We start from the raw sequence: 25762 nt of genomic DNA on the forward strand, positions 1-25762 counted from the left end.
AACACAATAGCCTCAGTGTAGTCATTCTGGCTTCTGGTGAGAGCTCAGGCTTGATTTGTTCTAGGACCCATTCCGTTATCTTTTTGGATATCCATAGAACTCAAATTTATTTTTCTTCTTGTCATCTTTTACTACCATACACAGAAAGAATGGATGATTCTTACTTTGGTATTTAAAGATATCTCTACACTTGAGGATCTTATCTGGGTCCTTCATAGCAGCCCTTCCAAGTCTTAGGCAGGAGATACAGACAGAGCCAAGACGTCGCTCCTTTCTGCCCCACATGAAGGCTGCAGCAACCAAACACCACAGCCTCTGGGAGCCCTAAAAAGAACCCGTTCCCATTCTTCTTCGGGTGTGCGCTGGGTGCAATTGGCGCCTTTGCACGCAATGATGTCTATGTGGATGCGGGTGAGCCATTATAGCGTGGTATGGCTTGGGAGCATGCAGACGCTCCGCTCTCCCGAGCCCCAAAATTGGCCCCAAGCCGGCATTTTGCGCCAGTCTGTATCGGGCCTTCATCTACAACTTATTGATAATGGTCTCCATTTTGATTTACGATTGTGCAAAGAGATAGAAAGTCTGTGTTCATCACCAATTCTTTTAATCATCTGTGGTCATTTTTGCTTTCTTCATGTTCACCAGTAGCCTTGCTTTTGCTTTGCTTCCTTAACTTTTGTCACTATTTGTTTTAAGCATTTACCCCATTATTCTCCCACATTTTGGGGGGGATCTGAGTTAGGAATTCTCTGTATTTTCATTGTAGGAATTTCTCTGTATATTCCTTCTCAGCAAATAGTTTATGGAAGGAAAGCAAACTGTATTAACAATTTGTGTGCCAGAAAAGCAGGCACTGGGTCTCATCAAAAAGGCTTTCAAATGTTTTAAACAGATTACATAGGACTCATTTTATATGAGTGAGAACTTTAGACAATATCTTACATTCTTGGCACAGGTTTGATAGTCTATGCTATAACAATATAGTAATAATACAACTGAGAATTGATCAGAAAAAAAGAGAGAATTGATCAGAACAGGCTGATCTGTTGTTCTATTTTTGACCAATGTATCATTAGCAAGTGAAAAAAAAGAATGGCACAGAAATACCATTGGTCTGCCAACTGCTGCAAATTTGATGGCTTGTTCAGACAGCTAACAACCATGTTCACTCTAGGAGACAATACTTGACTATTACTCATCTTTTGGGGCATTAATTCAATGGAAGTAGTCATTTCCAAATGGTTCAAACCAGGGAATGGAGTTTGGTTGGCCTAACATCATTGAAGATGCCTATTCAATGGAGATTTCCTACACTGAAGTCAAGGGCAGATGCTGTTCAATGTACAAGACAACCCATGAACATTACAACACAACAGGCCATTATTATGGTCCAACTCAGGTCAAATATGAGCAACTCAAAAATTCTTTTCACTTGCAGAATCTAGTTTTTTTCTTCAATTGAATGTACGATCCTGCTTTTGTAGCAATGGCATTCTGAAGCACCGTGTTGGCCATTTTCCTGCTGTGGCAAAGCCACAAAAGAGAAACAGCCGGTGCCTAGGTTCCAACATCCTGTCAGATGAAGGAGGAAAGCACTTTTTCTTTGGGTTCAAGTGGTAGAAGATTTTTTGGGTGCTGCCATAGAGTCCAAGGAAGGATTCAGTACCACAAAGCAGAGAATGCTGGCAGCTAGAAAGATGGCCAAATTAGTAAATATGTTTAAGGAGGCCTTTCAAAAAGGATGGCTGAGGTTCGGAGTATCTCAGAGAGAGAGACGGAGCTGGGATGCCAAACCCCCAACCCAGAACCAAGGGAGAACTACTTCTCCCTTGAATAAGGCTGATGAAAACACAAAAATGGGAGACTCCATTTCAGGATCAAGGAAAGCTACCTGTTCATTTTCATAGTCAATAGTAACTCGGATCTTCCTGAGTTTCCTCGTTAGCAGCAGGTGATGTTTTGGAGTGGCCAGGGCCTGGTAGTGACCTCCCCGCAACTGTCCCACAGCCCATATTCCTTCCTCAGGGCAGAAGCTCACTGGGCCTTTCCTTTTAACAGACCACACAGCTACCCCAACAGCCCAGATGCCCCTCTCCTCCACTTCCACCTCCCACCAATGTTTCCCTGTGATAAATCCCTCCCGGGCCAAAATGCAGGTGGAAGTATCAAATCTCTCCAGGTTGTCAGGCAGGTTCTGCAAGGAGGGTAAAAGTCTCACGCTTCTGTGATCTTTGGAAAGGCTGAGGTCAGGGTGAGCTGTATCTGGATCCAAGATTATATCCTCTACGTAGCAAAAGAGAGAAAGAGAAAAGAACATAAAAATACAGGAAGTTGCCTTACAGTATCTGACAGTTGCAGTTGTGTGCCTTCAAGACATTTTTGACTCATGGCAATCCTATCATAAGGTCTTCTTGGCAAGATTTGTTCAGAGAGGATTTGCCATTGCCTTCCCCTGAGGCTGAGAGAGTGTGACTTGCCCAAGTCATCCAATGGGTTTCATGGCCAAGTGGGGAATCGAACCCTGGTGTCCAGTATCATAGTCAAACACTCAAATCACTATGCCACACTGGCTATCTACCCCAAATTGAGATATAACTAGTTATTTAAAAAAACAACAAGTTACTTGTAGTTAGTTCCCTTCAATATGATGTCATAACTAAGTTATATTATGTCTCTAATTTAATGAGGGCAGGATGGCACCCACCAAACATTCCCCCACCCAAATATATCCAAATGAAGGTACATAGCTTCTAAAAACAGACAAGTTATATTGTTATAGGAAGAAAATTCCCACAAGCACCTCTCCCCCTCCTTGGCAGTCATAAATAGTCATCATCATGAACCATCTTCTGCCCTTTCATGATACCCCAAACCCGCTGCCTGATTCTGCTTGATGGTCAGGCTGGCCCTGAACAAGAAGTAACATTAGTCTCTATCGCAGCATGATTAGATTCTTCAAAATCCCTTTTACAGGGTATGTATGGCCTCACTAAATGGCGATAGTGGAGTATCACATGGTTCAAGACATGCTGTGCCTTGTCTGCAGTAACTGAAAAGTTCTATGTATTATTTAGACAAAGTAACAAATTATTTTTAATGCAAATGTAACATTAACTAAATACTTATAGAACCCTGGACCCATAAAAGGAAGTGTTTTCGAAAGAAGTTTTACAATTTCAGCATCTAACTATATTGCCGACACTGCAGAATTGGAGCATGCGTCGCTTTAACCCAACTGTTCTCAGACTTTGACCTTCCATACGTTTTATGCTTTTGCCTTCAAAACCTCTGGTGAGCCAAACTTTGAGAACCACGAAGTTATAATGAAGCAGCCTCCAGTTCCATGCAGCCTCCACAGAACAAGTGACAGAGAACCGCTGCTTTAAACTTCTCCTCAGGAAGTAAAACATCTCGAATACCTCCATGTCCCATTCAATGCCTCTAGAAAGCAGGGCCAGAGAGCCACCACTGTATCATGGGGCAACAAATTCTAACTGACATGAGCATTTACCTTTCCAGAGCTGGTGTTCGGAAAGGAAGGACTCTGCAGAAAGAAAAGTGAAATGTTATGATCAGATGAATGAATCATAGAATCATACAGTTGGAAGAGATCACAAGGGCTGTCCAATTCAACCCCCTGCCATGCAGGAATTCACAATCAAAGCATCACCAACAGATGATACCGGAAATTTCCTCTTCATTGTTATCAAGACCAGACAGAAGGCAATGTTTTGCAGCCACCTCGAGCTCCCCAATCCCTGGCTATGAAAAACGTCCCCCCATTGAGAAATTGTCTTTTGCTATTCATGTAGACCCACAAAAGCATGAACATGGGGTTTAAAAATGGCACAGGGATTAACACACACACCCTGAATTTTTTAAAAGTCTAACTTCCAGCCATTTCTTGTTTCTATTTTGGGGGCTCAGGGAGCCTATTGTGGGTCCTTAGCACTAACCAATCCCCCCTCCTCTTTCTTTATAGCTTGCTCATATATCTTGTACTTTTATCTCACAAGACCAGATCTTGCAGATATATACAATTTATCTTAACTATTTAATTTTTTTTTACAATGCTGTAAAATATACAAATATGGAAATTTAGCTAGAAACCCAACAGATTCAAATTACAACAAAGGAAACCCCCAACTAAACAACAGAACTTCCTGACAGTAAGAGCTGTTTGACAACAGAACAGACTGCCATGGAGGGTGGTACATTCTGTTACTTAGACGTTTTTAAAAAGAGATAGGATGAGCATCTTTCAAGGGTGATTTTGCTGTGTATTCTTGCATGGCATGGCATGGGATTATATGGCCCTTGAGTCCCATCCAACTATGAGACTTTATTTTAGAGTCATATTTTTGACATCAAACACCACAGTGCCATCTAATCTAGCCTTCCATCATGGGATGGGAATCATTTCCAGCATCAGAACCCTAAAAAAGAGAGTATTACCTTGAAACCCGCTCATGACATGCTGCAGAAAGGTGTTAATGTTGGAAAATTCTTCAATCTGGTGTCTTATTTCAGGAGGAAAAGCCACTGAATTCTGTGGAGTCTTCATCTCACATCTGCAAAGGACAGAAAGATTTATAACTCATTATTAACAATGACATGGTTCCTTCATGCAGAAAAAGACATGCTCCTGGCTGCAGCCACACAGTCCTTGCATTCATATCTTATTGGCATGAAGGAAGTAGGCTCAAGTCTATGAAAGCACATGCTACCAGCTTCTCTCTTTCTTTTGGTTAGTCTCAAAGTTGCTACAAGACCCCTTTGCACACTGGCATGGAAGTGCACTGGAAGAGCAAAGAAGCATAGATTCCTCCTGAAGCTGCTCACATCTAGGGTCCTGCAAGCAGAGGCCACAAGACAGAACACTTTTGGTCAAGAAGTACAGAGCCCAGAATCACAAATACTTGACCTTTCTGAAAGCATCACCCACAAAGTAACAGGCAAATGAGTATGAAGGAGGTTGATCAGGAAAATAACAAAGAACTTTGAACCCCATAAACAAATAAAATCCAAGTAGGCAGTTAGTAGAAAAATCTATATTTTGGTACAAGAGTCCCTAAGACTAACTCCCATGACTGAAATGAAGAAGAAAATCATCCTTTGAGGCAGAGACTTGTAGTTGTGTCCATCTCAGACAAGGATAGGAAGGAGAAGGGGAGAACAAAGAGACATAAACTCTTAATCTTTTGTAGAGAAGAGGAGGAGATAGGAAGTGACCAAAGGAGTGTAGAGAGATAAACAAGATGGACAACAAGGAAGTTATTTACTCCTACTTCATATACTACTGTGTGCCTTTGTCTAATGTGAGAGATCCGTTTTGGACCTCCCCCCCCCCCCCCGTGTAAGACAAATTCCACATATGTTTGAGCCCCATTGAAACTAATGGGGCTCAGGCACAGCGGTGTAACGGCACCACAAGCGTGCGTGCCATTTCCTCGTCATGCAGCTTTCAGCATAAGCTGAAAGAAGTATATAGGGCACCCATGTATGATGTGGGCGCATTGTACTCTCTACTTCTAATTTCATAGAAACAAGCATTAATCTCCACTTCCAACAAACCTCACTTCAACAAGCTACCATGGAGTGGAGGAGTTGGCGCCCTTGGAACTAGACAACTGTCTTCCTACCCATGGGCACAAGATAGCATGTTTGTCTCTCCTTCCCACACTTTCATCATCACAACCACCACTCTGTGAGGCAGGGCAAAGCAGAAGAGAATAGCCCAAAGTTATTCATTGAGTTTTATAATTTGGAGGGACTACTATAGTTATTAGGGACCAAAAAAAGGCAGTGCTCAGATAACAGTCTCAGCCCTTGTTATGATTATATTTATATTACTGTTGGAACCAGTGTTGATGTCATTATTGCTCGATGGGAACTAGTAACTGATCTCCAGAGTCCCAGCCAAATGCTCTAACTACTACATTGTGCTGCATCTCAGATACTACCTAGCTTCATGGATCAAGAACAGCAGGAAATTACAGTTACTTGCCTCTGCAGCATACTCTCGATGTTCTGGAAAAGAAAAAGAACAGAAATGGAGATCAGTCCCATATAGGTCTCCAGAGATTGCTTAAGAAGTTCAGTAAATGTGCAACATTATTACGTCTGTGGGAAGTTAGTGATGTAGTGCAGAACAGAACATGGAAAAGTCATTTTGTGGACTATAACTCCCAGGATGCAACAGGCAGCATGGCCAGAATCTTTCCAAGATCCATGGAGGCTAACCAAGATGGCTGACTTTAAAAGGGGTGAGGTGTTGAGGATGAAAAAGAAACCCACCTGGAGAAATTCAGTTGCAGGCTGTTGGCACTTCACCTCCATCTCCTGGATGAGGTTCTCAAGAGAGGTGCATTCCTTCGACAGCTTGGCAATGTGTTCATCCCTCATCTTTGACACCTTTTTGTCCAGCTCACCCAGCCTTGCCAACAGGAGGCGCTTCCTCCCTTCCACCAGCTGGTGCAACCCCTGAAATTCCGCCACTACCTTTTGCCTTTCGGCATTTATCTGCCACTGCAGGGAATAGACAGGGACAAAAGCAGTCAGAAATGGAGGGAAGGGGGTGCTTGGGGAAACAGAGAACAATCCAAAGCAGAGGCAGCCTACCATGAGGACCAGCTGATTTTTGCAGCTGTCTTCCATTGCTGATATTTTGGAGCACAGAAGCTGGTGTTTATTTGTTTAAAAGAATGGGTTATAGGAATTGAGAAATGTAGAATTTAAATCTTTGTAATTCTATTATGTATTTATGTAAATAAGTTTATATGTACATGTATATCATATAGATTATTTTAATAATAATAAAAAATAAAAACATTTTTTGCTTACAATGGATAAAATAAGGAGAAGCGAGACTAGGGCACTGAACACATGGGTGACAAATGATGGGGCCAACCCTAGTGTACCCAGCCTGTGGATCTGACCCATTCGGCACCTACCTGGTCTGGCACAGCAACAGGTGGGTGTTCAGACGGCCATGAGCTGTGGAGACACCACCATGGCTCATAAGGGCAGAAATGGGGCACCCAGCTTCACCCACATGGCCAGGCGCCTCCTTCTGACATCACAGGCCATGACTGGGGCCTGGATAGGGAACGGTGGTGATGGCAGCAGTGTACTGGCCGTGAAGGTGGAGAGTGTGGGAAACTCCGTCACAGGGAGCTGTTTTTAAAAAAACCAGGTTAAGGATCTACATATATTCAACCTAGACAATGAGGAAATAGAAATAATTAAGGATTTGCCGGGCCTCGGATCAAATATCAATCACAATGGAAACTGCAGTCAAGGAATAAGAAGAGTACCACTGGGCAGCACAATTCAAGAAGGAAGTTGAAAAATTGGAGCATGTCCAAAGGAGGGCCACCAAAAAGGTGATGGGTCTGGAAACCATGCCTTATGAGGAAAGACCAAGGGAGCTGGGTATGTTCAGCCTGGAAAAGACATGGTTAAGAGGTGATATGATAGCCCTGTTTAAGTATTTGAAGAGGTGTTACACTGAGGATGGAGCAAGCTTGTTTTCTGGTGCTCCAGAGACTAGAACATGGAACAATGGATGCAAGCTACAGGAAAAGAGGTTCCACCTCAATAATAGGAGGAACCTCTTGACGGTAAGAGCTGTTTGATAGTGGAACACACTCCCTCAGAGAGCAGTGGAATTCTCTTCTTTGGAGGTCTTTAAGCAGAGGCTGGAACGCCATCTGTTGGGGATGCTTTGATTGTGAATTCCTGCATGGCAAGGGGTTGGACTGGATGGCCCTTGTGGTCTCTCTGTGATTCTATGAGGAGGAATTGGGAGGGCAGCCATGGAAGAGCTAGATTCTAAAATACTAAAAGGTAAAGATATACAACAGAGCACTAAAGTTGGAATTGTATTCCACATTACCATGTATGGATGTGAGAGCTGGACAGTAAAGAAAGTGGATAAGAAGAGGATCAACTCATTTGAGATGTGGTGCTGAAGATACCATAGAGCCCCCCCCCCCCCCCCCCCCCCCAAAAGACAAACAAATGAGCCACTGAACAGATCAAACCTGAACTCTCTGTAGAAACAAAGGTGTGCTACAGACCGCCCAAAGGCAGCCTCTGAGGCCCTGATCTGCTGCTTTCTAGGCTGCGGGGAAGCGGCAAAAGGCCGCTTCCCCACAGCCTGGAAAGGGGTGTCGTTGGGGCTTCATCCGCTTGGCCCCTTTCTCATTTGCGTTGCTGGCGCAGCCGTGTATAGGCTGCGCCAGTGACACAAATCCTGGAAGGAGCTCTGAAATGGAGCTCCTTCCGGCGCCGCGGAAAGAGCGCCCCAGGCGCCTCGCGCGGCACCAAGACGTCACTTCCGCGCCGCCCTGTTTGGAGGCGTTGTGGCGGTGACGTCCCCATGGTGGCGCCCATGTAGAATGGGCACCGCCATTTTGTACGTCCCCAGGATGTACTTTATGCCCGTTTGTAACGGGCCAAAGATGATCAAACTGAGGCTGTGTTACTTTGGCCACATAATGAGAAGACACAGCTCATTAGAAAAAACAATAATGCTAGGAAAGGTAGAAGGTAGAGGAAGGCCACACATTCCTCAGACCATGGGCCTGACCACAGAAGGTAGAGGAAGGCCACACATTCCTCAGACCACAGAACCTAAGCAGAGCAGTTGAGAATATGGGTCTTGGAGACGTCTCATCCACATGGTCATCATGAGTCAAGGGTCGACTTGAGGGCAGTTAACAACAACAACAGGGGCCAAGATTGCACCAGATCCACCAAAATGGCACCAAGTCTGCCCATTCCTAGCCCAGGGCTGTTGATGTGGGTAACAACTCCAGACTGGGGATGGGGGGATGAGGATGGGTCTTTTGGCTTGTGCATACAGCCCGTAGGTTAATTGGATAGTTCACAGTTAGAGAAAAGTGGGATGTCATTTTAATGAAGGGTGGATGGAAAAGAGAGTGTGTCACTGTAGTGTGTTTGTTATGTGTTCAAATTACTGTGTGTATATATCTCAATTTTTATATTTATCAATAAATAATTGTTTTAAAGTTTTTAAAACCCTTTTTAAAACTTTCTTTTTTGGCTATGAACATAGTACATGTGTCATGATTTAAAGAAGATCTTCCTTCTGGAAGTCTATCAGAACTCCGAATTACCCTAAGACACGGGCATTGCTCATGCCATGTTTTGAACAAGAAAGCTGTATTTTCTCTACTTGGATGATTCACTGGTTTCATACAGAAGAAGTATACCCACCAGCAGATCGTGGCTTTCCAGTTTGCTGTTCCATTTGGCTCCTGCCGTTTCCTCTTTCTGCTTCCTCAGTATATCTATCTGCTTCTGGATCAAATCCTGAACAAAGAAAGGAGGGAAAGATCAGTGTGAGTTTGTTATTTGGTTGGAGAGCCATGTATAAAAGCAGGGCTATGGTTTTATAGCACTAGCACACAGACCACTCCCTTGTCTTTATTCCCTAGCATAGATTCAGAGGTGAAAAAACAGACAGAAGTGTTAATCTGCTGCTTATTTTGTCTTTATTGTATACTACTGTAGATCCTCATGTATACATCTAAAATTTTAGTCAAAAATTTGACGCCAAAAACCTGAGTCGACTTATCCACGGGTAAATGTAAGTACTGTACTTTAACTCTTATTTAAAATTCACCACCCCCCCCCCATTCTCTCATCCATCCAGCCTTTAGGATGAGCACAAACAGTTGTTCTGGCTGGATTTTCTAAGTTGTTTGGCATTGTTTCCCTTGCTTCATTCTTTACATTCTTTGTCACATGCCCTTAAGTTTTACCCTTGGCTTATTCATGGGGCATATCAAAATCCATAATTTTGTCCCCAAAACCTGCCCTCGACTTATACATGAGGTCGACTTATAGTTGAGTATATACGGTAGTTAGCATTATTTTAGAGCTATTTTAACATGTAACGTTGTTTTAGATTGTACGCCCCTTGGCAGGTTTTTATTCTTTTTATTTCTTGTTTTAATTTCCTTATTAATCAATGCCTCCTTACAACAAGGCAGAATTCCATCCTCTGTTTAAAAAGTCATGCTTGGATCCCACAATAATGAATAACTATCGGCCAGTGTCTAACCTACCATTTCTGGGCAAGGTTTTGGAACGTGTGGTGGCTTCCCAACTCCAGGGATTTCTGGATGAAATGGATTATCTAGATCCATTTCAATCTCGTTTCAGACCCGACTATGGATCAAAGACGGCCTTGATCGCCTTGGTGGATGACCTACGCAGGGAACTGGACTGAGGGAGTGTGTCCCTGTTGGTTCCCCTGGACCTCTCAGCGGCTTTCGATACCATCGATCAAGGTATCGTATCCTTCTGGACTGCCTCTCTGGGATGGGGCTTGGAGGTACTGTTCTACAGTGACTCCGTTCCTTCCTGGAGGGACAAACCCAGAAGGTGTTACTGGGGGACTCCTCTTCGACTCCCTGGCCATTGGCCTGTGTAGTCCCTCAGGGTTCTGTGTTGTCCCCTATGATGTTTAACATATACATGAAACTGCTGAGAGAGGTTGCCTGGAGTTCTGGGGTGCAGTGTCATCAATATGCAGATGATATTCAATTCTAGTACTCCTTCCCACCTCAATCCAAGGAGGCTATCCTGGTCCTAAGCCAGTGCCTGTCTTCAGTAATGGGCTGGATGAGGGTAAACAAGTTGAAACTTAATCCAGACAAGACAGAGGTGCCCCTGCTCAGTTGGAAGGCAGATTGGGGAATAGGGATCCAGCCTGTGTTGGATGGGGTCACACTCCCCTTGAAGACACAGGTTTGCAGTTTGGGTGTAATCTTGGACTCAGCTTTGAACTTTGAACTTGAACTGGGAATGCAGGAGTGATTTGCAAGTGTCTTGTTTTGTGCTGATGGCCAGCCTCAGGCGGGAGGCTAATGCAAACGAGGATTAGCGTCTGCTAATTGGGGATCACTCCTGCATTCCCAGGTTCACACAGGATATATACACCCAGTTTTTCCAGGCAAAGCATTCTCTGAAGATGGCAGCCGCAGATCCTGGCGAAACATCAAGAAGAAACTTTTCTGGAACATGGCCACATAGCCTGAAAAACCCACAAAAAAACTGTGGATGCCAGCCATGAAAATGAAAGCCTTCGACTTTACGTAGGATTTTATGATTCTATGCAAAGATAAAATGGCCACGTAAACCCAGTGGTTGACATTGGGCAGGTCACACTCTCTCGGCCTCTGAAGACACTTGGGAAATGACTTGAAGGCACACAGCAACAAGAAGAAGAAGAGGCCGACTCAGAGGGCGGTGGGCTGAGGAGAGAGTGGGTTGCCACCCAAAAGAAAGGCTGGATGCTCCTGGACAGGGAGACTCTCTCCTTCTTCCCTCCCTCCTCAGCCACGGAAACCCACTGGGTGACCTCGGGTGAGTCACACTCTCTCAGCCTCCTCAATGATTATCTATGGCCAAATATCCTTTCCCTATAGCCTCCCTATGGACCAGTAGGGCTTCCCTATGGCTTCCCCCTGGGCAGCCCGCCCGCCCTGCCTGCCTGCCTTTCCCCCGCGGACCTTGTACTCCTGCTCGGCCTCCTCGAGGGGGAGGACGGTGTGGGCGCGGTGCCGGCGGGACTCCCTGCAGACGACGCAGAGGGGGCTCCTGTCTTCCTGGCAGAAGAGCTTCAGGGGCTCCTGGTGCTGCTGGCACTCGGCCCTCCCTCCTCCGCCGGGGCCTCCGCCTCCTGCTGCTCTGCCCCGGGGCCGTTCCAGGCTCAGCTCCCGGGCCACGGAGGCCAGGCTGGCCAGGGAGCGGTTGACCCGGACGTGGCTGCGCTGGAAGGGCTGCCGGCACTCGGGGCAGGGGCTGCTGCTGCTGCTGGCGCTGCTGGGGCTGGTCTTTGCGCCGCCGGGTGCTGGGTTCGAGTCCAGGCGCCAGCTGCGGTCCAGGCAGTCCCTGCAGAAGTTGTGCCCGCACTTGATGAGCATCACCGGGTGGCTGAAGAACTCCAGGCAGATCGGGCAGGTGGCCTCCTCCCGGAGGATCTTCAGCGAGGTGCTCGACGCCATAACGGCTCCACACTCCGACTCTTGCTTCCTTTCGCTTTCCCTTCCAGAACTCTTATCATCCCGCAGCTCCCAGCATGCACCGCGCCAGCCCACGCTTCCCGGGACCTTAGAGACTACAACTCCCGAAACGCATTGCGCAGAGCAGAATCGGCTGGAATGGAGGGGCCGACTCTCAGGGCCCGCCCTGACGTCATCATTACGCGCCGCAGGTGTTGCGGAGCGCCGCCGCAGAGTGGACAAGTGGGCACTACAGCTCCCAGTATGCATTGCGCGCTCCCTCCCGATGAGAGAGGCGGGTGGGCCTCTTGGTTTGGTTTCCCGCCTTTTTCAGCCGCCATTTTATGATTACTGTACAGTACTATTTCTGGAAGAGGGAAGTGGATTGGGAAGGGCAGCCATGACAGGGCTAGAGAAGGTCCCTGGAGACTCTTCATTGTCATTGTTTATTAAACACTGCTTCATTTATTAAACGCTATTTATTAAATTTTCATTGTCATGTCGTTTATTTATTTATTAAACACACTTATTTATTAAACACAACCCCATTCTGCCATGCAGGAACTCCCAGTCAAAGCATCCCTGATGCGGTTTGACGCCACTTTAACTGTCATGGCTCCATCCTACAGAATCCTGGGATTTCTAGTTTGTTGTGGCACCAGAGCTCTCTGACACAAAAGGTATAAACATCTCACAAAACTACAATTCCTTCCGTTCCACAGCACTGAGCCAAGGCAGTTAAAGCGGCGTCAAACTGCATTAATTGTGCAGTGAAGACGCAGCTTTGGTTATTAACCAAAATGGAGAGTCTGGTCAAGAAATCAGAGGAAGACTTACAGTGTGGTCAAACTGCACAACTATGTATAAAGTATTGTTAAAGGTAGAAATGGAAGAGGAAGTTGTCAAAGGCGGGGTACAGACCGCCGCTTTGCAGCGGTCCGCCGCCGCCGCCATTTGCTCCGCGCAGGAGCCGCAGCAGCCAAACCGCGCGGCTCCCGCGCGGAGCAAAAAAGAAGCTCCATTTCGGAGCTTCTTTTTGCGGCGCCTCCATGATGTCGCGAGGCGCCTGGCGCGGACTCGTGACGTCATAGGCGCCGCGACACGTCTGGACGCTGTGCGTCCAGTACGTAAAGATGGCGGCGCCCATGTAGAAGGGGCGCCGCCATCTTGTACGTATAGAATACGTACTAGGGTTAGGGGGGTGCGGAAGCACCGCCCCTTCCTAACCCTAGTACGTATTCTATACGTACTATTTGGCGGTCTGTAAACCGCCAAAGAGAGCATGGTTAAATAGGACCAAAACGTTTGGTTGTCCAATACGATTAAAGAGATGGGAGAGGACACAGTCAAAAGATTTGAAATTTACCCAAACTGTGGCCTGAAGGAAAATTGTTGATGATATTATTATTATTATTATTATTATTATTATATTTTCTTATATCCTGCCTTTCCCCCAATATAGTCATTCCCTATTTATGGCAACCATAAGGCAGTGAACCTACTATGGGGTTTTCTTGGCAGGGTTTGGTCAAAGGAGTTTGCCATTGCCTTCCCCTGAGGCTGAGAGAGTGTGACTTCTTGCCCAAGGTGACCCACTGGGTTTCATGGCTGAGTGGGGAATCAAACTCTGGTTTCCAAAGCCATAGCAAAACCATTACACACCACACACAAATGTGTATATGTATACAGAAACAGACTCTTAAGTGATTTCAGAGAGTATAGAGGGGAATAATGAAGAGGGCAAAGGTTTTTTAAATTCCAAGTAGAGGATTAAACAAAATAGTTCAAGGAAAGACAGGTTGGCTTAAGTAAAGCCAATCTCCAGAAAGTTTGTTGTTGTTGTGTGTCTTCAAGTCGTTTCCAGTTCATGGTGACCCTAAAGTAAACCTCACATGGGGGTTTTCTTTACAGATTTCTTCAGATAAGCCAATGCCATCCTCTGAGGCTGAGAGTGTGTGACTTGCCCAAGGCCGGCCAGTGGGTTTCTATGGCTGAACCAGGATTTGAACCCTGGCCTCCAGAGTCCTAGCTCAACATTCAAAGCCACTACACCACTATATAATGAGATTTTGTTTGTTTTTAAGGATATAAATAAGGCGATTGCGCTGTATATAGGTTACTATGTGGTACAATAAAGATCCCTTCTCTTAAGTGAAAAGGGGATCAAAATGCCTCAATCTTCAGAAGAGGTGGGATATAAATAAACATATTATTATTATTATTATTATTAACCTGTTCAGTGTGGATATGCTAGGAGCAGGGTTCCCATCCATTTAATGGCTGTGTAAAAAGGAATTTCAGCAGGTGTTGCTTATTGACATATTGACTTGTTTCACCTGGCAACCTTAACACCCATAGAAATCATATCCAGGGGTAGCCCTGTTGGCCCTATAGCAAAGTACAATATCATCCAAAATCCACAAGACAACGATACCTTTATTGGACCAATCAAAATGTGCAAAATACATGTTGCAAGGTTTCAAAGTTCCACTGGCTTCTTCATAAGGCAAAAGGTGCTAAAGTCAAAGAGGAGAAAGAAAAACAGGGCAATGTTAGTCACAAACCTACATTTTGTCAAGATGTTGTTGTTGGTTAAAATAGTATTCTATTAGCAACACAAAAGGAAGTATCTTTTTTGTATCAAAAGCTGTATTTTGCATTACTAATGGAATGGTGCTCCCTTGCCTTTTAAAGTTTTCACCCACATACCAAGTTTGCCACTCAGTTTAGTGACAGAGAAATTTCATTTTTGAATGTTATGGCTTATGTTAATAGTCAACATTTGCAAGTCAGAAATTATCACAACCCCCAGTTTGTAATTGCCTTCTGCATGAAGACAGTTGGCACCCTAAAGACTAAAGAGAAATTGTTCTGCTGATGGAGAATTTAGAAGTGAAGCAAGATTATTGGATGCCAGACTAACTAAAAGGAGATATCCCAGAGAGGTGATCATACACCAAATGTGTCTGAGGAAGTAGAATGAAGTCTAGGAAAGCTCATGCTGCCAATTTCTTTCTTTCAGTTAGCCTCAAAGGTGCTTCAAGATCTCTCTACAAGTGATCACACAGAAGAGTTTATCACACTGGGACTAATTTCAGCATTAAAGAGAGATTAAAGCGCCTTTAAAGCATCCTGCAAATAAAGTGAAAATGGTGAGTGATTGCGTGAATGATTATCACAATTGCGCAAATAAAGTGATATTGGAAATGCATCGTTGCTGAAATCCTGGGAGTAAAAAGATGTGCATTATGTTCTTTGTGACCACAGTACTATGCATGTCAGTAGGGAATAAGGCTACTGTGTTCACTAGAAACTATATGAAGGGCTGCAGTCCTAGGTGTAGGAGAAATTCTTCCTAATGAACCAGAGGCATTCTTGCGCACCCATGAAAACATGCTGAAGCCGTTTGCCTATCGGATTAAGCGGAAGAACTTCGTATCTGCCAGACAGAGAAATAAGCTGTCCCTTCCTCTAGTTAATTACTAATAAAGTTACTATTACCTGCACCCAGATCCAAAGGTTGAGGATTAACCAATCATGCAATAATTAACAATCCGGTATTTTCCCCACCTGCTTTTCTGCTTTTAAATTTTATTAAATACATACAAATATACAAAACAGCATTAAAATAAATATAAAGCTAAGTACATTGATCTACACGAAAACAATACAAACATATCTGACTTCAACTACACATAACAAAGCTATTATGTCACTATAAACCAGAAAAATAATACTTCCTGAACAATACACTTATCTTCTTTATCTTAGAATAACTTAGCTTCCCGTTTTCAACTGACTTTGTCTGACTTTCTATTCCATCTTTATATTTCTCTCGTCAATAATAATAATAGAGAGAGCTATAAGAATTCCATAGACAATTATTTGACAAACCTTTCTCTACATATATCTTTACACAGTACCAATCTTTTCTCACCTTTTCCTTAGTATTTTCTTTCATTAAAGCTGTGAGAACATCAAATTTGTAATATTTCAGACATTAGGACATGAATTCTTCTCCAATATCTTTCTGCTTCTTTACATTTCCACATGTGGAAAAAGTTACCTTCTGACTTATAATATTTCTAGCATTCTATTTCCCCCTTTTTATGAATCATATTAAGTCTTTGAGGTGTCAGGTGCCAATGATGAAATATTTTGAAAAAAGTCTCCTTATATTCTGGCACAAAGTAAATATGATGCTAACTTGCCAAGTTTTCTCCCATTTCTCCAGTCCACTTGCTTTTCCCACTTCTTGTGCCCATTTAATCATTGTATGTTTGGTCATTTCTTGTTCCAAGTCTCTACTTTTCAGTATTTTACAATATTTTTCAATGTGTCACTCACCTATATAAACATCTATTTTTATTTTATCTTTACTAAATCCAGGGTCTAGCCTATGTTTTCAAAATTAGTTGTAACTTGCTTCATCCTGGTTCTGGATTAGGACATGCCAGATACAATACAGATAGCTTGTACCAGAACCAGGGCTTTTAGGCGTGCATCGTCCAAAAAGGACGACACCAGAATGGGTATTTTGGCCCATGCAGACAAGGCCCTAGTGAAGGCTAGAGAGTACATATAAAGAAAAGGATTGGGTAGAAATGTTATTTGCCATAGGAGTTGAATTTGTTATAGGAGTTTCCCCCCATTTTCCCCCCTACAAAGCTGGCCCGCCGGCTCCCTGAAGAGGATGCCGCCGCCCGCCCTTTTCCATCTGGGCAGGAGCGGCCCAGAGGACTCTGCCCACTGCCGCAGCGGCGTTTCTCCAGGGGGTGGGGGCGGTGGGAGCAGCCCCTACAAAAGCCGGCCCGCCGGCTCCCCTGTAGAGCTCTCTGTCCACGCCCTTATACTATCAGGGCAGAGCGCCAAGGACTGTTGCCTGGTCCCGCCGTTGTGGACTCTCTATGTTCTCTGCGAAAGTCCGTAATTCAGTCCGTGGGCGGCCTCCCGGCAGCAACACAGCTCTCAGCAGGAGTCCGGTGGCAAGGGGAGGTGTGACGAAGGAGACCAGGCAGGCTTCTTGTGTCAGCATCATGAAATGTCAGCTGTTTCCCAGTGCTGTTTAGGGTGGCACACCCGGATCCTCTTGAGCACAGCACCCTAAGGCAGAAGATTAAGAAAAGAGTAGGCAGAACAGTACGTTCTTCTACCCCACTTCCCAGATCCCTTCCTCAGGAGTACATTCATTGCACTTTTTCTCCTTACAGATTGCCTGGCTACCCCCACATACCAGTCTCCTTCATTTCTCACAAATGCCTGCTGGTTGTAAAGGTCACCTGTCAGATATGGCAATGTGTCAAATTTGTCAGGATGATTGGGCATATCTTGAACGTCCTCTCTGGCACAGACACCCTTAAGGTCCTCTAACAGGATGAGCTGGGGATTCGCAGTGTTTGGATCCAGAGTTACGTTGGCTGTTGAGTCAGGAAGGGGAGGAAAAGAAGAATCAGATGGGGCATTCAGTTTCTCATATTCACTGTTTCTAGACCTAAATGCAGCAGAAGATTCATTTAATTTCTAAAACCAACAGGTCTCCCATGGACTCCTTTGGTGATTAGAAGACTCCTTGCTAGATTTCTAATTTTTCTACACATTTTCCAACAAAGATAACATTAGAAGTCCCATCCTGAGCTTGTAGATCTTTAGGGGGAAAGATAGTGAGGACCTTTAATGGTCATGCAAAGTCACTGTACCATTTTTAGCAGAAGTCAAGGCAAGATTATTTTTATAAAAATGATAATGGAATAAATACATACCTCATTGTGTACTATGTTGATTTTTATTTAGTTAGTTTATTGAACTCATATCTCACCTTTTTCTCAAAATGGGATACTTCTTTTACAACTGATACCTAAATATATATTTTTTCTTTTTTCATAATTACTTTTATTTATTTAAAATTTCTATGTACATGAAACAGTCTATAACAATTATAATTGTATTTGTAAGTCCTAAGGTGACTGAGGGGTAGCGTGTTATGATAGATGGGAATGGGATGAGGACAAAGTTCCACAAAATGTTACTTAAAGTGGAGGGAGGCTCTTCATAAACAATATCATGCTTTTATTTATTATAAAATTTATATTCCACCTTTCAAAGAGGATTAGAAGAAGCAAAGCCAAAAAAAAAATATCAGTTATTGGGCTGTGTTGCATGAGAAAGTAAAGTGAGAAGAAGCTGAGAAAGAAAACAATCTGGCTTTTAGTAGTGGGATATAATGCTATAATTGTGTACCATGAATGTGGTACTTCTCCTGGGGTGGGCTCCAAGGCAGCTTTCAGTAATTAAAACAACATTAAGTTTAAAATCTTATTTTATAAAAGTTAAAGAAGAAATTCCCTGAGACTGTAGAATAACCTACCAGAAAAGTTTTGATACGTGAGTATGCTGACCAAATTTAAAACAGCATTGAATATCAGTCTCTTCCAGCAGGCTTATCCAGATGATTTTTACATTGTGAATTCAGATGAAGAATGTTAATTGCACACTGTTTAAAATATGTATGCTTTATTTGTCCTTTTAAACTGTTGCATATTTTAATTATTGTGCTTTATGTTGTTCATTGTCAATTTGTTGTTGTTACCTGCCTCGATCCATGGGGAGAGGGTGGGTAAGAATTATTATTATTATTATTATTATTATTAAAAGTATTGTTTAAAAAACAAGGCTAAAAGGTTAATTTCATACACAACTGCTACACAACTGGGGTGAGAACAGTGTTTATTTCTTGATAACAAGGAGTAACTTATTTAATATGGTAAAAAAAACTAATTGAAACAGTTGAAGATTTCTAATACCTTGGATCAATCATCGATCAGAACAGGGATTGCAGTCAAGAAATCAGAAGACTAGGAATGGGAAGGGTAGCTATGAAAGAACAAGACAAACGCAAAGATATTAAACTGAATACCCAAGTGAGGATCACACAAGCCATCATATTTCCCATCAGTGTGTATGGATGTGAGAAATGTACAACGAAGAAAGCAGATAGAAAGAAAATTAATTCATTTGAAATATGGTGTTGGAGAAGAGTGCTAAGAATACCATGGATGGCCAAAAAGACACAAATGGCTCCTAGAGCATATCAAGCCTGAAATCTCCTTGGACTCCAAGCTGATTAAAATGAGGCTGTCATATTTTGGCCACATCCTTCAAAGTCAATGACTCAAGGCTCAGGACCTTGTAAAACTATGACTCCCAGGCTCCCCCCAAAGAGTCAGTGTGACCAGATGCGGCAAACATTTTGACATTCTTTCTTGGACAGGCTGAAATGCAGGACCGGTCCTGGTTACCCCACATAGGATGCAACTACAGCACTTAAAAGTGGTATCAAACTGCATTGTTTCTACAGTGTAGAGGCACAAGAATGCAATTTGATGCCATTTTAACAGCGATGGCTCCATCTCCTGGGATTTGTAGTTGTGCCACCAGCACCTTTTAACAGAGAAGGCGAAGGACCTTGCAAAACTACAAATCTCAAAGTTCATAAGCTGGAGCTGTAGTACTTAGACGTGGTGCCAAACTGCCTTATTCCTGTAGATGCACAATGATGCAGTTTGATGCCATTTTAAGTAACATGGCTCTGTGTCATGGGGTGTGTAGCTTTGCTGAGACATCAGCCCTCTTGAGCAGAGAAGGGTAAGGCCCTTGTAAAAACTATAAATCCCAGTATTTCATAAGATTGGAACTGCAACACTTAGAAATGGTGCCAAACTACATTATTCCTACAGTGGAGGCACACCCTACACTCTAGAAATAATGAGGTTTTTGACACTCATTTAACAGCCATAGGTACAATTCTGGAATTTGTAACTTCATAAGGCACCATTTCTCTTGGACAGAGAAGGCTCAGGGCCGTGGTGAAAACTACAAATCCCATAGGATGGAGCTACAGCACTTAAAAGTGTTACCAAACTGCATTATTTGGTGTTGTCCTCCAGAATCCTAGCTTTGCGAGGCACCAACACTCCTTGGCAGAGAAGGACCGCTCACCTTGGCCTCCTGGAGGCGGATGAGCGGGTGGCCCCAGGGAGCCCTAAGGCAGGCCAGGCGGAGTAGGGTTTGGTCCTCCTGGCAGAAGAGCTCCATGCTTTTCCTCCTCCTCGGTTGCCTCTTTGGACAGGTTGCTCAGTTGCCAGTTGGGCTTTTGATGCTTCTGCTGGACCCTCTGGTGGCACTGTGGCCAGGTGCAGGGGCTTTGTGGTGCTAGGGCCCCCCAACACTGCTCCAGGCAGCCCTGGCAGAGGTTGTGCCCACAGTCCAGGGTGACCAGAGCAGTGAAGAACTCCAGGCAGACCAAGCAAGTGGTCTCCCTTTGCAGCCTCTTCTGAGACAACAGGACAAAAGCCATGGGGGACACCTGAAAGTCAAAAGGGGGGGGGGGGGGGAAGAATAAGAACTAAAAAAGAGAGAATGCAGGCAGGCGGTTAATATTCTCTGGCTCTTTCCCTCTAACCTCCAGGGTTATTCAAAATTCAAAGATATAGATGTAAAGATATAGAATTCAAAGATATAGCCGTGTTAGTCTGCAGAATCAGTACTTAAGAGAGATCTTGTAGCACTTTTGAGACTAACTGAAAGAAATTGGCAGCATGAGCTTTCGTAGACTTCAGTCTACTTCCTCAGATGCATTGAAACAATTTACCTCTCAGTATTATGAAGGTCCACAAAGGACTAAAAGGACAGGCCTTGTGTCTTTTCTAGAGGGAAAAAAAAGTCCTCAAAAGTCCCCAATATCTTCCTCCTCTGTTAGTTTCCAAGAGGCTCCATAACTCCTTTATATATTCTTTATCCTCCTCTTTCCCAAAATGTCTCCAATGGGAGCAATTATAAAGGCCATTGCTAGGCATAAAAGGTGTAGCAAGACGGGATATTTATCTTGATCCATAACAAGGAGAAATATCCCTTTTAGACCATGGGATTCTCCTCTAGGCCTTCATGGTCAATTGGGAAGAAGGGATTACCTTTAGGTCATTCTACCCTTAGGCTCCTCTGCACTGGCTTTTAACCCCTTCAATAGGTAAAGGGGAAATTATCTCCCTCCCCTCCCCAGGAATAACAATATATGTTGCCCAAAGGGATATTGTAGCAGCTTTTGAGACTAAGATGGAAAGAAATTGTAGCATAAACTTTGGCAGACTTGGTCTGCTCCCTCAGATGCATCTGAGGAGGTTTCTTGCATCTGAGGAAGTATTTATTTATTATATTAATTTGTATCCCACTTTTCTCCCAGAACTGGGATCCAATGCAGTTTACAGTCTAACAACAGAGAATAATTAAAAACCTATAAAAGTGACAATCAAGCGGAATTAAACTATTGCAATATTAAAATATATCATATGTTTAAAGTATAATACACTTTTAAAAGATGCAAGCATCTAAAACCATATACATTAAAGCAACACAAACCTTGTTTTAAATGTCCGCCTACACAAAAAGACCAAGTATTGGAAAGCTTATACTACAATTTATTTCCCAATGTTAGTCCCAAAGCTACTACAATATCCCTTTGCACAACAATATATATTGTTATTCCTGAGGTGGGATAAGACATTCCCCTTCTTGGCAAGATTTGTTCAGAGAGGTTTTTGCCATTTGCCATCCTCTGATTCCCTAAGGTCACCCAGTGGGTTTTCATGGTCACGTCGGGATTTGAACCCTGGTCTCCAGAGCCACAGTCCAATGCACAAACCACTATGCCATACTGGCTCACAAAACCATAGTACTAGAAGGAAATAGACTTGGAACAATTACTGAAGAAATTCAACAATTCAAAGATAAAGCCGTGTGTTAGTCTGTAGAATCGGTACATAGATCTTGTAGCACCTTTGAGACTAATTGAAAGAAAGAAACTGGCAGCATGAGCTTTTGTAGACCTCAGTCTACTTCCTCAGATGCATTCAAGGTGTGCATTAAAAAAAAATGTAATGACCATAGAATCATAGAGTTGGAAGGTTTACATAACTTTGAAGTAGGCAAGGAATAAATTGAAACAATGAAAGGTTTTCCATACTTTGACTCTGTAATTAATGAGAATGGAGACTGCAGGGAAGAAATCAGGAGAAATCCCCATTCAGTCATGCAAAGCCACTGGGTGATTTTGGTCAACTCACACTCTCTCAGCCTCATAGGAAGACAAGGGCAGACCCTCTCTGAACAAATCTTGCTAAGAAAACCCTGTGGTGGTTTCAGTTTAGGGTCACCTTAAGTTGGAACATGAAGGCACAAAATACACATTACTGAAACTAGACATTTCTTTGTATTTATACAATCAGGTGGACCTCAGAAAGTTGTAGAAATACTTGAAACATTCATGTGAGGAGGGGAACCCCAAAAAGGAAAAGGAAATGTAAAAGAATTATGTTAAGAATATAATTTCAGACATTTTTCTCCTCTAATTTAGGAAACACTGTTGATCTCAAACACACATCCATTCCAACTTCCTAGCTTGAATTTTATCATGAGAACCAAACAGAGCAGACACATCAGTACAAACATCAGTGGGAGTTGCCTATGGGTTAACACACCATTTAGTTTATCTATTTAAACTGAGATTAACTAGTAGTGGTCCAAGAAGATGGGAGACCATGGATTTCCTAGTCCTGGGTCAAAATACTAATCATTCCTGCATAACAGCCTTTTATTGTCGCATTTTGTGTTTTGTAAGCTAAAGACTGTTGGAAGAATATGAGAGACCTAGTTTAAATCTGTGCCTACTTTGTTGTTAACTGCTGTCAAGTCAGAAAGCATGCAGGGGGGAGCTGGGTTGGCCATTTAGTAAATTCAAACAAAAATCCACCAAACAGTGATACCTTTGTTGGCCAACCAAAAGGCACAATATACTTTCTGCAAGCTTTCAAAGCTCCACTGGCTTCTTCATCAATGAGAGAAATGGATTTGAATCAAACACGTAAGATTTAATAAGAGTTAGAAACATATGAATAAAGTAGAAATCGTGTAAGACTATATAAACATATGCTATAATTGACAAGAATACTTTTTTTATATAAAAGGGTGACTTAAAGTTCACAAAAACCTTTAACTGACCATGCTTCATGGGGTGTTATGAATATTTGAACACACCTATGAATCTATAATGACTAATTTAAATGGTCATGAGATGTATGATGAGAAATGTTATGGGTGGAGTTTTTACATACTTGAAATGGTCTTAAAATTAATCTCATGTCTAGATCTGGCCAATAAAAAAATGAGACAGAAATATTGTAACAGAAAATGTCTTATATATACTGAGTATTTGTACCTCAGACGGTGTGCCTCTTGCCAGAGACACCCTTCTTGCAAGATTGTAATGAATAAATTGGAAATTGCTGCTTCACTTGTTTTGTCCTGATTAATTTGTTTTAGTACTTAGAAAAATCTGTATCTCACACTCAAGCAAGAAATTACATACCAAACAGGAGAAAAATTAGAGATGTTAGCAAGATACCTGCATTTTGTTGTTTCGGTCCTTAGTTTAGATGCTATGGGGAGGGTATCTTTAGCTCTTCCTCTTTTGGCCATGGGGCAACTGGGCAAAGTCCAGGAAATTTAAAGTCTATTTGCATATTAACAAGACTCCTCTTTTGCAATCCAATATGTCTCTATTCCTGTGGGGCCACACAGGCCTCTTTATAAAGATACCCTCCCCATACCATCTTAACTAAGGACAGAAACAACAAAATGCAGGTATCTTGCTAACATCTCCTATTTTTTTCTCCTGTTTGGTATATAACATCTTGCCTGATGAAGAAGCCAGTGGAGCTTTGAAAGCTTCCAACAAGTATATTGGGCATTTCGGTTGGCCAGTAAAGGTATCACTTTTGGGTGGGTTTTTGGTTGAATTTGCTGTCAAGTCAGATTTCTACTTATGGTAACCCTAAGAATGAGAGACCTCCAGGTCATCTTGTTACCAACAGGCTCCAGCCCTGCTCAGGTCTTGCAAACTCAGGGCTGTGGCTTCCTTGATTGAGTCCATCAATTTGGAATGTGATCTTCCTCTTTTCCTAATGTCTTATACGTTCTTGTTGTTGTCTGCCTTGCCTTCAAGTCATTCTCTACTTGCAGCAATCCTATCCTGTGGTTTTCCTGGCAAGATGTGTTTATAGGTGTGCCATTGCCTTCCCTTGAGGCTGAGAGCATTGACTTGCTGAAGGTCAACCAGTGGGTTTCATGGCCAAACAAGGAATCGAACCCTTGTCTCCAGAGTCCAAGTCCAACACTCAAACCACTACCATATGTTGGCTCTTGCCTTATACTTTACCAAGCATTAATGAATTTTCTAGGGAGTCATATCTTCTCATTATACAAGCCCCCAAAAACTATAGTCTCTGGTTAGCCATCATGGCTTCCAAGGAGAGGTCAGGGTTTGATCTGTTGATTTCTTAAGGTATGGGAGGGCCACCACAATTCTTTCCTTTTTCAATTTTTAAAAAATATTATAGTATATACATAAAAGACAAATAAACAGATAAACACTGACAAGTAAACAAAAAACAAAACATATAAACACACAAACATGAATCTATGAGCCTAGAGACAATATTTTTATAGTTGTCTTGTAATTCTATTCTTAGCATAAGTTAAGCCTAACTTTAAATCAACTTATCCACATCTCTTCTATTCCTAGAGTTTTCCTATCTGCCTCCATTTATTTTCATATTGCTGAGAGGTGTTTCCTGCAATGTACATGGATAGTCCATAATTGCAAAGTCATTTACTTTAATTTTCCATTAATCAATGAAGGGTATTATATTTGTTTTCCAGTATTTGGCATATAGCATACATACTTGCTGCCATTATCATATATATAATTACATTTTCCCCATCTAGATTTAATTTAATTTGATAGTCCTGATGAGAAACCTGTACCTAGGACAAGAGAAGACTGTTAGAACAAAATATGGAGAAACAGAATGGTTCCCAATTGACAAAAGGGTTGGGCAAGGCTGTATATCCTTTCACTCTTATCTGTTTAAATAAATGAGGAGCATGAGGTTTTCTGGGGCTGAGAGTGTGTGAAAAAGGTACCATCTTATCAAAGTGCTATAGAATTAAAGTAACAATAGAATTCAAAACAGTTCCAAGCATGACCATTAAAAAGAAAAGAATAAGCAGTGGAGCCCATCCTACAAGGCACTTCCCCCTTCAGAGGCTAACAAAAGAAAAAGAAAATCTCCATTTGCAAATGGAAAGATAGCCTTATCTCTTTAAAAGAAGGATTTTGCAAACCCTGGGGGCAGCCACCAAGAATTGCTTCTTTAGTGTTCCCGCCAGAGATAGTTGTGAAGGTGTTGCATCCACAAAGGAGGACAAGAAAATATGCAATGGTAGCTGTGTGGGCCATTTAGCAAATTCAAACAAAAAATCCACCAAACAGTGATACCTTTATTGGCCAACCGAAATGAGCAATACTGTATACTTGTTGCAAGCTTTCAGAGCTCCATGGGTTTCTTCATCAGGCAAGATGGTACAAACCAAACAGGAGAAAAAATTGAGATATTATATAAAACACATTAAAACAGCAATTAAAATTGTACAATTAAAATAGGAAAACAATATAAAAAATTACAAATATAAAATTTAAAGCATCCAAGCTATAAAGGCCTTGCAGAAATGTCAATAACTGATCATAACGTACAAAACTACTCTAAATAACTAAATATTAACTAAATAACTAACTATAACTAAATCCCAGGATAATGCAGGAAGGGGACCATGGC

The 25762-nt window shown here is 42.6% G+C and overlaps 1 protein-coding gene and 1 long non-coding RNA gene across 2 annotated transcripts; both read right to left on the reverse strand.

The window, feature by feature from the left end:
- Positions 1–587: 587 nt before the first annotated feature.
- On the reverse strand, positions 588–12168 carry LOC121921952 (zinc finger protein RFP-like). The gene is made up of 7 exons (XM_042450731.1): positions 11547–12168; positions 9244–9339; positions 6298–6528; positions 6008–6030; positions 4456–4571; positions 3512–3544; positions 588–2283 (listed from the first exon to the last, which is right to left on the reverse strand). The coding sequence occupies exons 1-7, from the start codon at positions 12039–12041 to the stop codon at positions 1763–1765; spliced, it is 1515 nt and encodes a 504-aa protein (XP_042306665.1). The 5' UTR covers positions 12042–12168; the 3' UTR covers positions 588–1762.
- A 3453-nt stretch (positions 12169–15621) lies between these two features.
- LOC121922030 lies at positions 15622–20377 on the reverse strand. Its single transcript, XR_006102078.1, has 4 exons — positions 20034–20377; positions 18839–18908; positions 17318–17455; positions 15622–17141 (listed from the first exon to the last, which is right to left on the reverse strand). It is a non-coding gene; the product is annotated as an uncharacterized LOC121922030 (long non-coding RNA).
- Between the last annotated feature and the right edge of the window lie 5385 nt (positions 20378–25762).

This window comes from Sceloporus undulatus, chromosome 2, assembly GCF_019175285.1.
Source record: "Sceloporus undulatus isolate JIND9_A2432 ecotype Alabama chromosome 2, SceUnd_v1.1, whole genome shotgun sequence".
NCBI classification, from domain to species: domain Eukaryota; kingdom Metazoa; phylum Chordata; class Lepidosauria; order Squamata; family Phrynosomatidae; genus Sceloporus; species Sceloporus undulatus.

Coding starts and splice junctions, on each gene's coding strand:
- LOC121921952 (XM_042450731.1), bottom strand. CDS start 12,041: ATGGCGTCGAGCACCTCGCTGAAGATCCTCCGGGAGGAGGCCACCTGC. Junction 6,529..9,243: donor TGGAAAGCCACGATCTGCTG/GTGGGTATACTT, acceptor TATTCCCTGCAG/TGGCAGATAAATGCCGAAAG. Junction 3,545..4,455: donor TGTCATGAGCGGGTTTCAAG/GTAATACTCTCT, acceptor TTCTTTCTGCAG/AGTCCTTCCTTTCCGAACAC.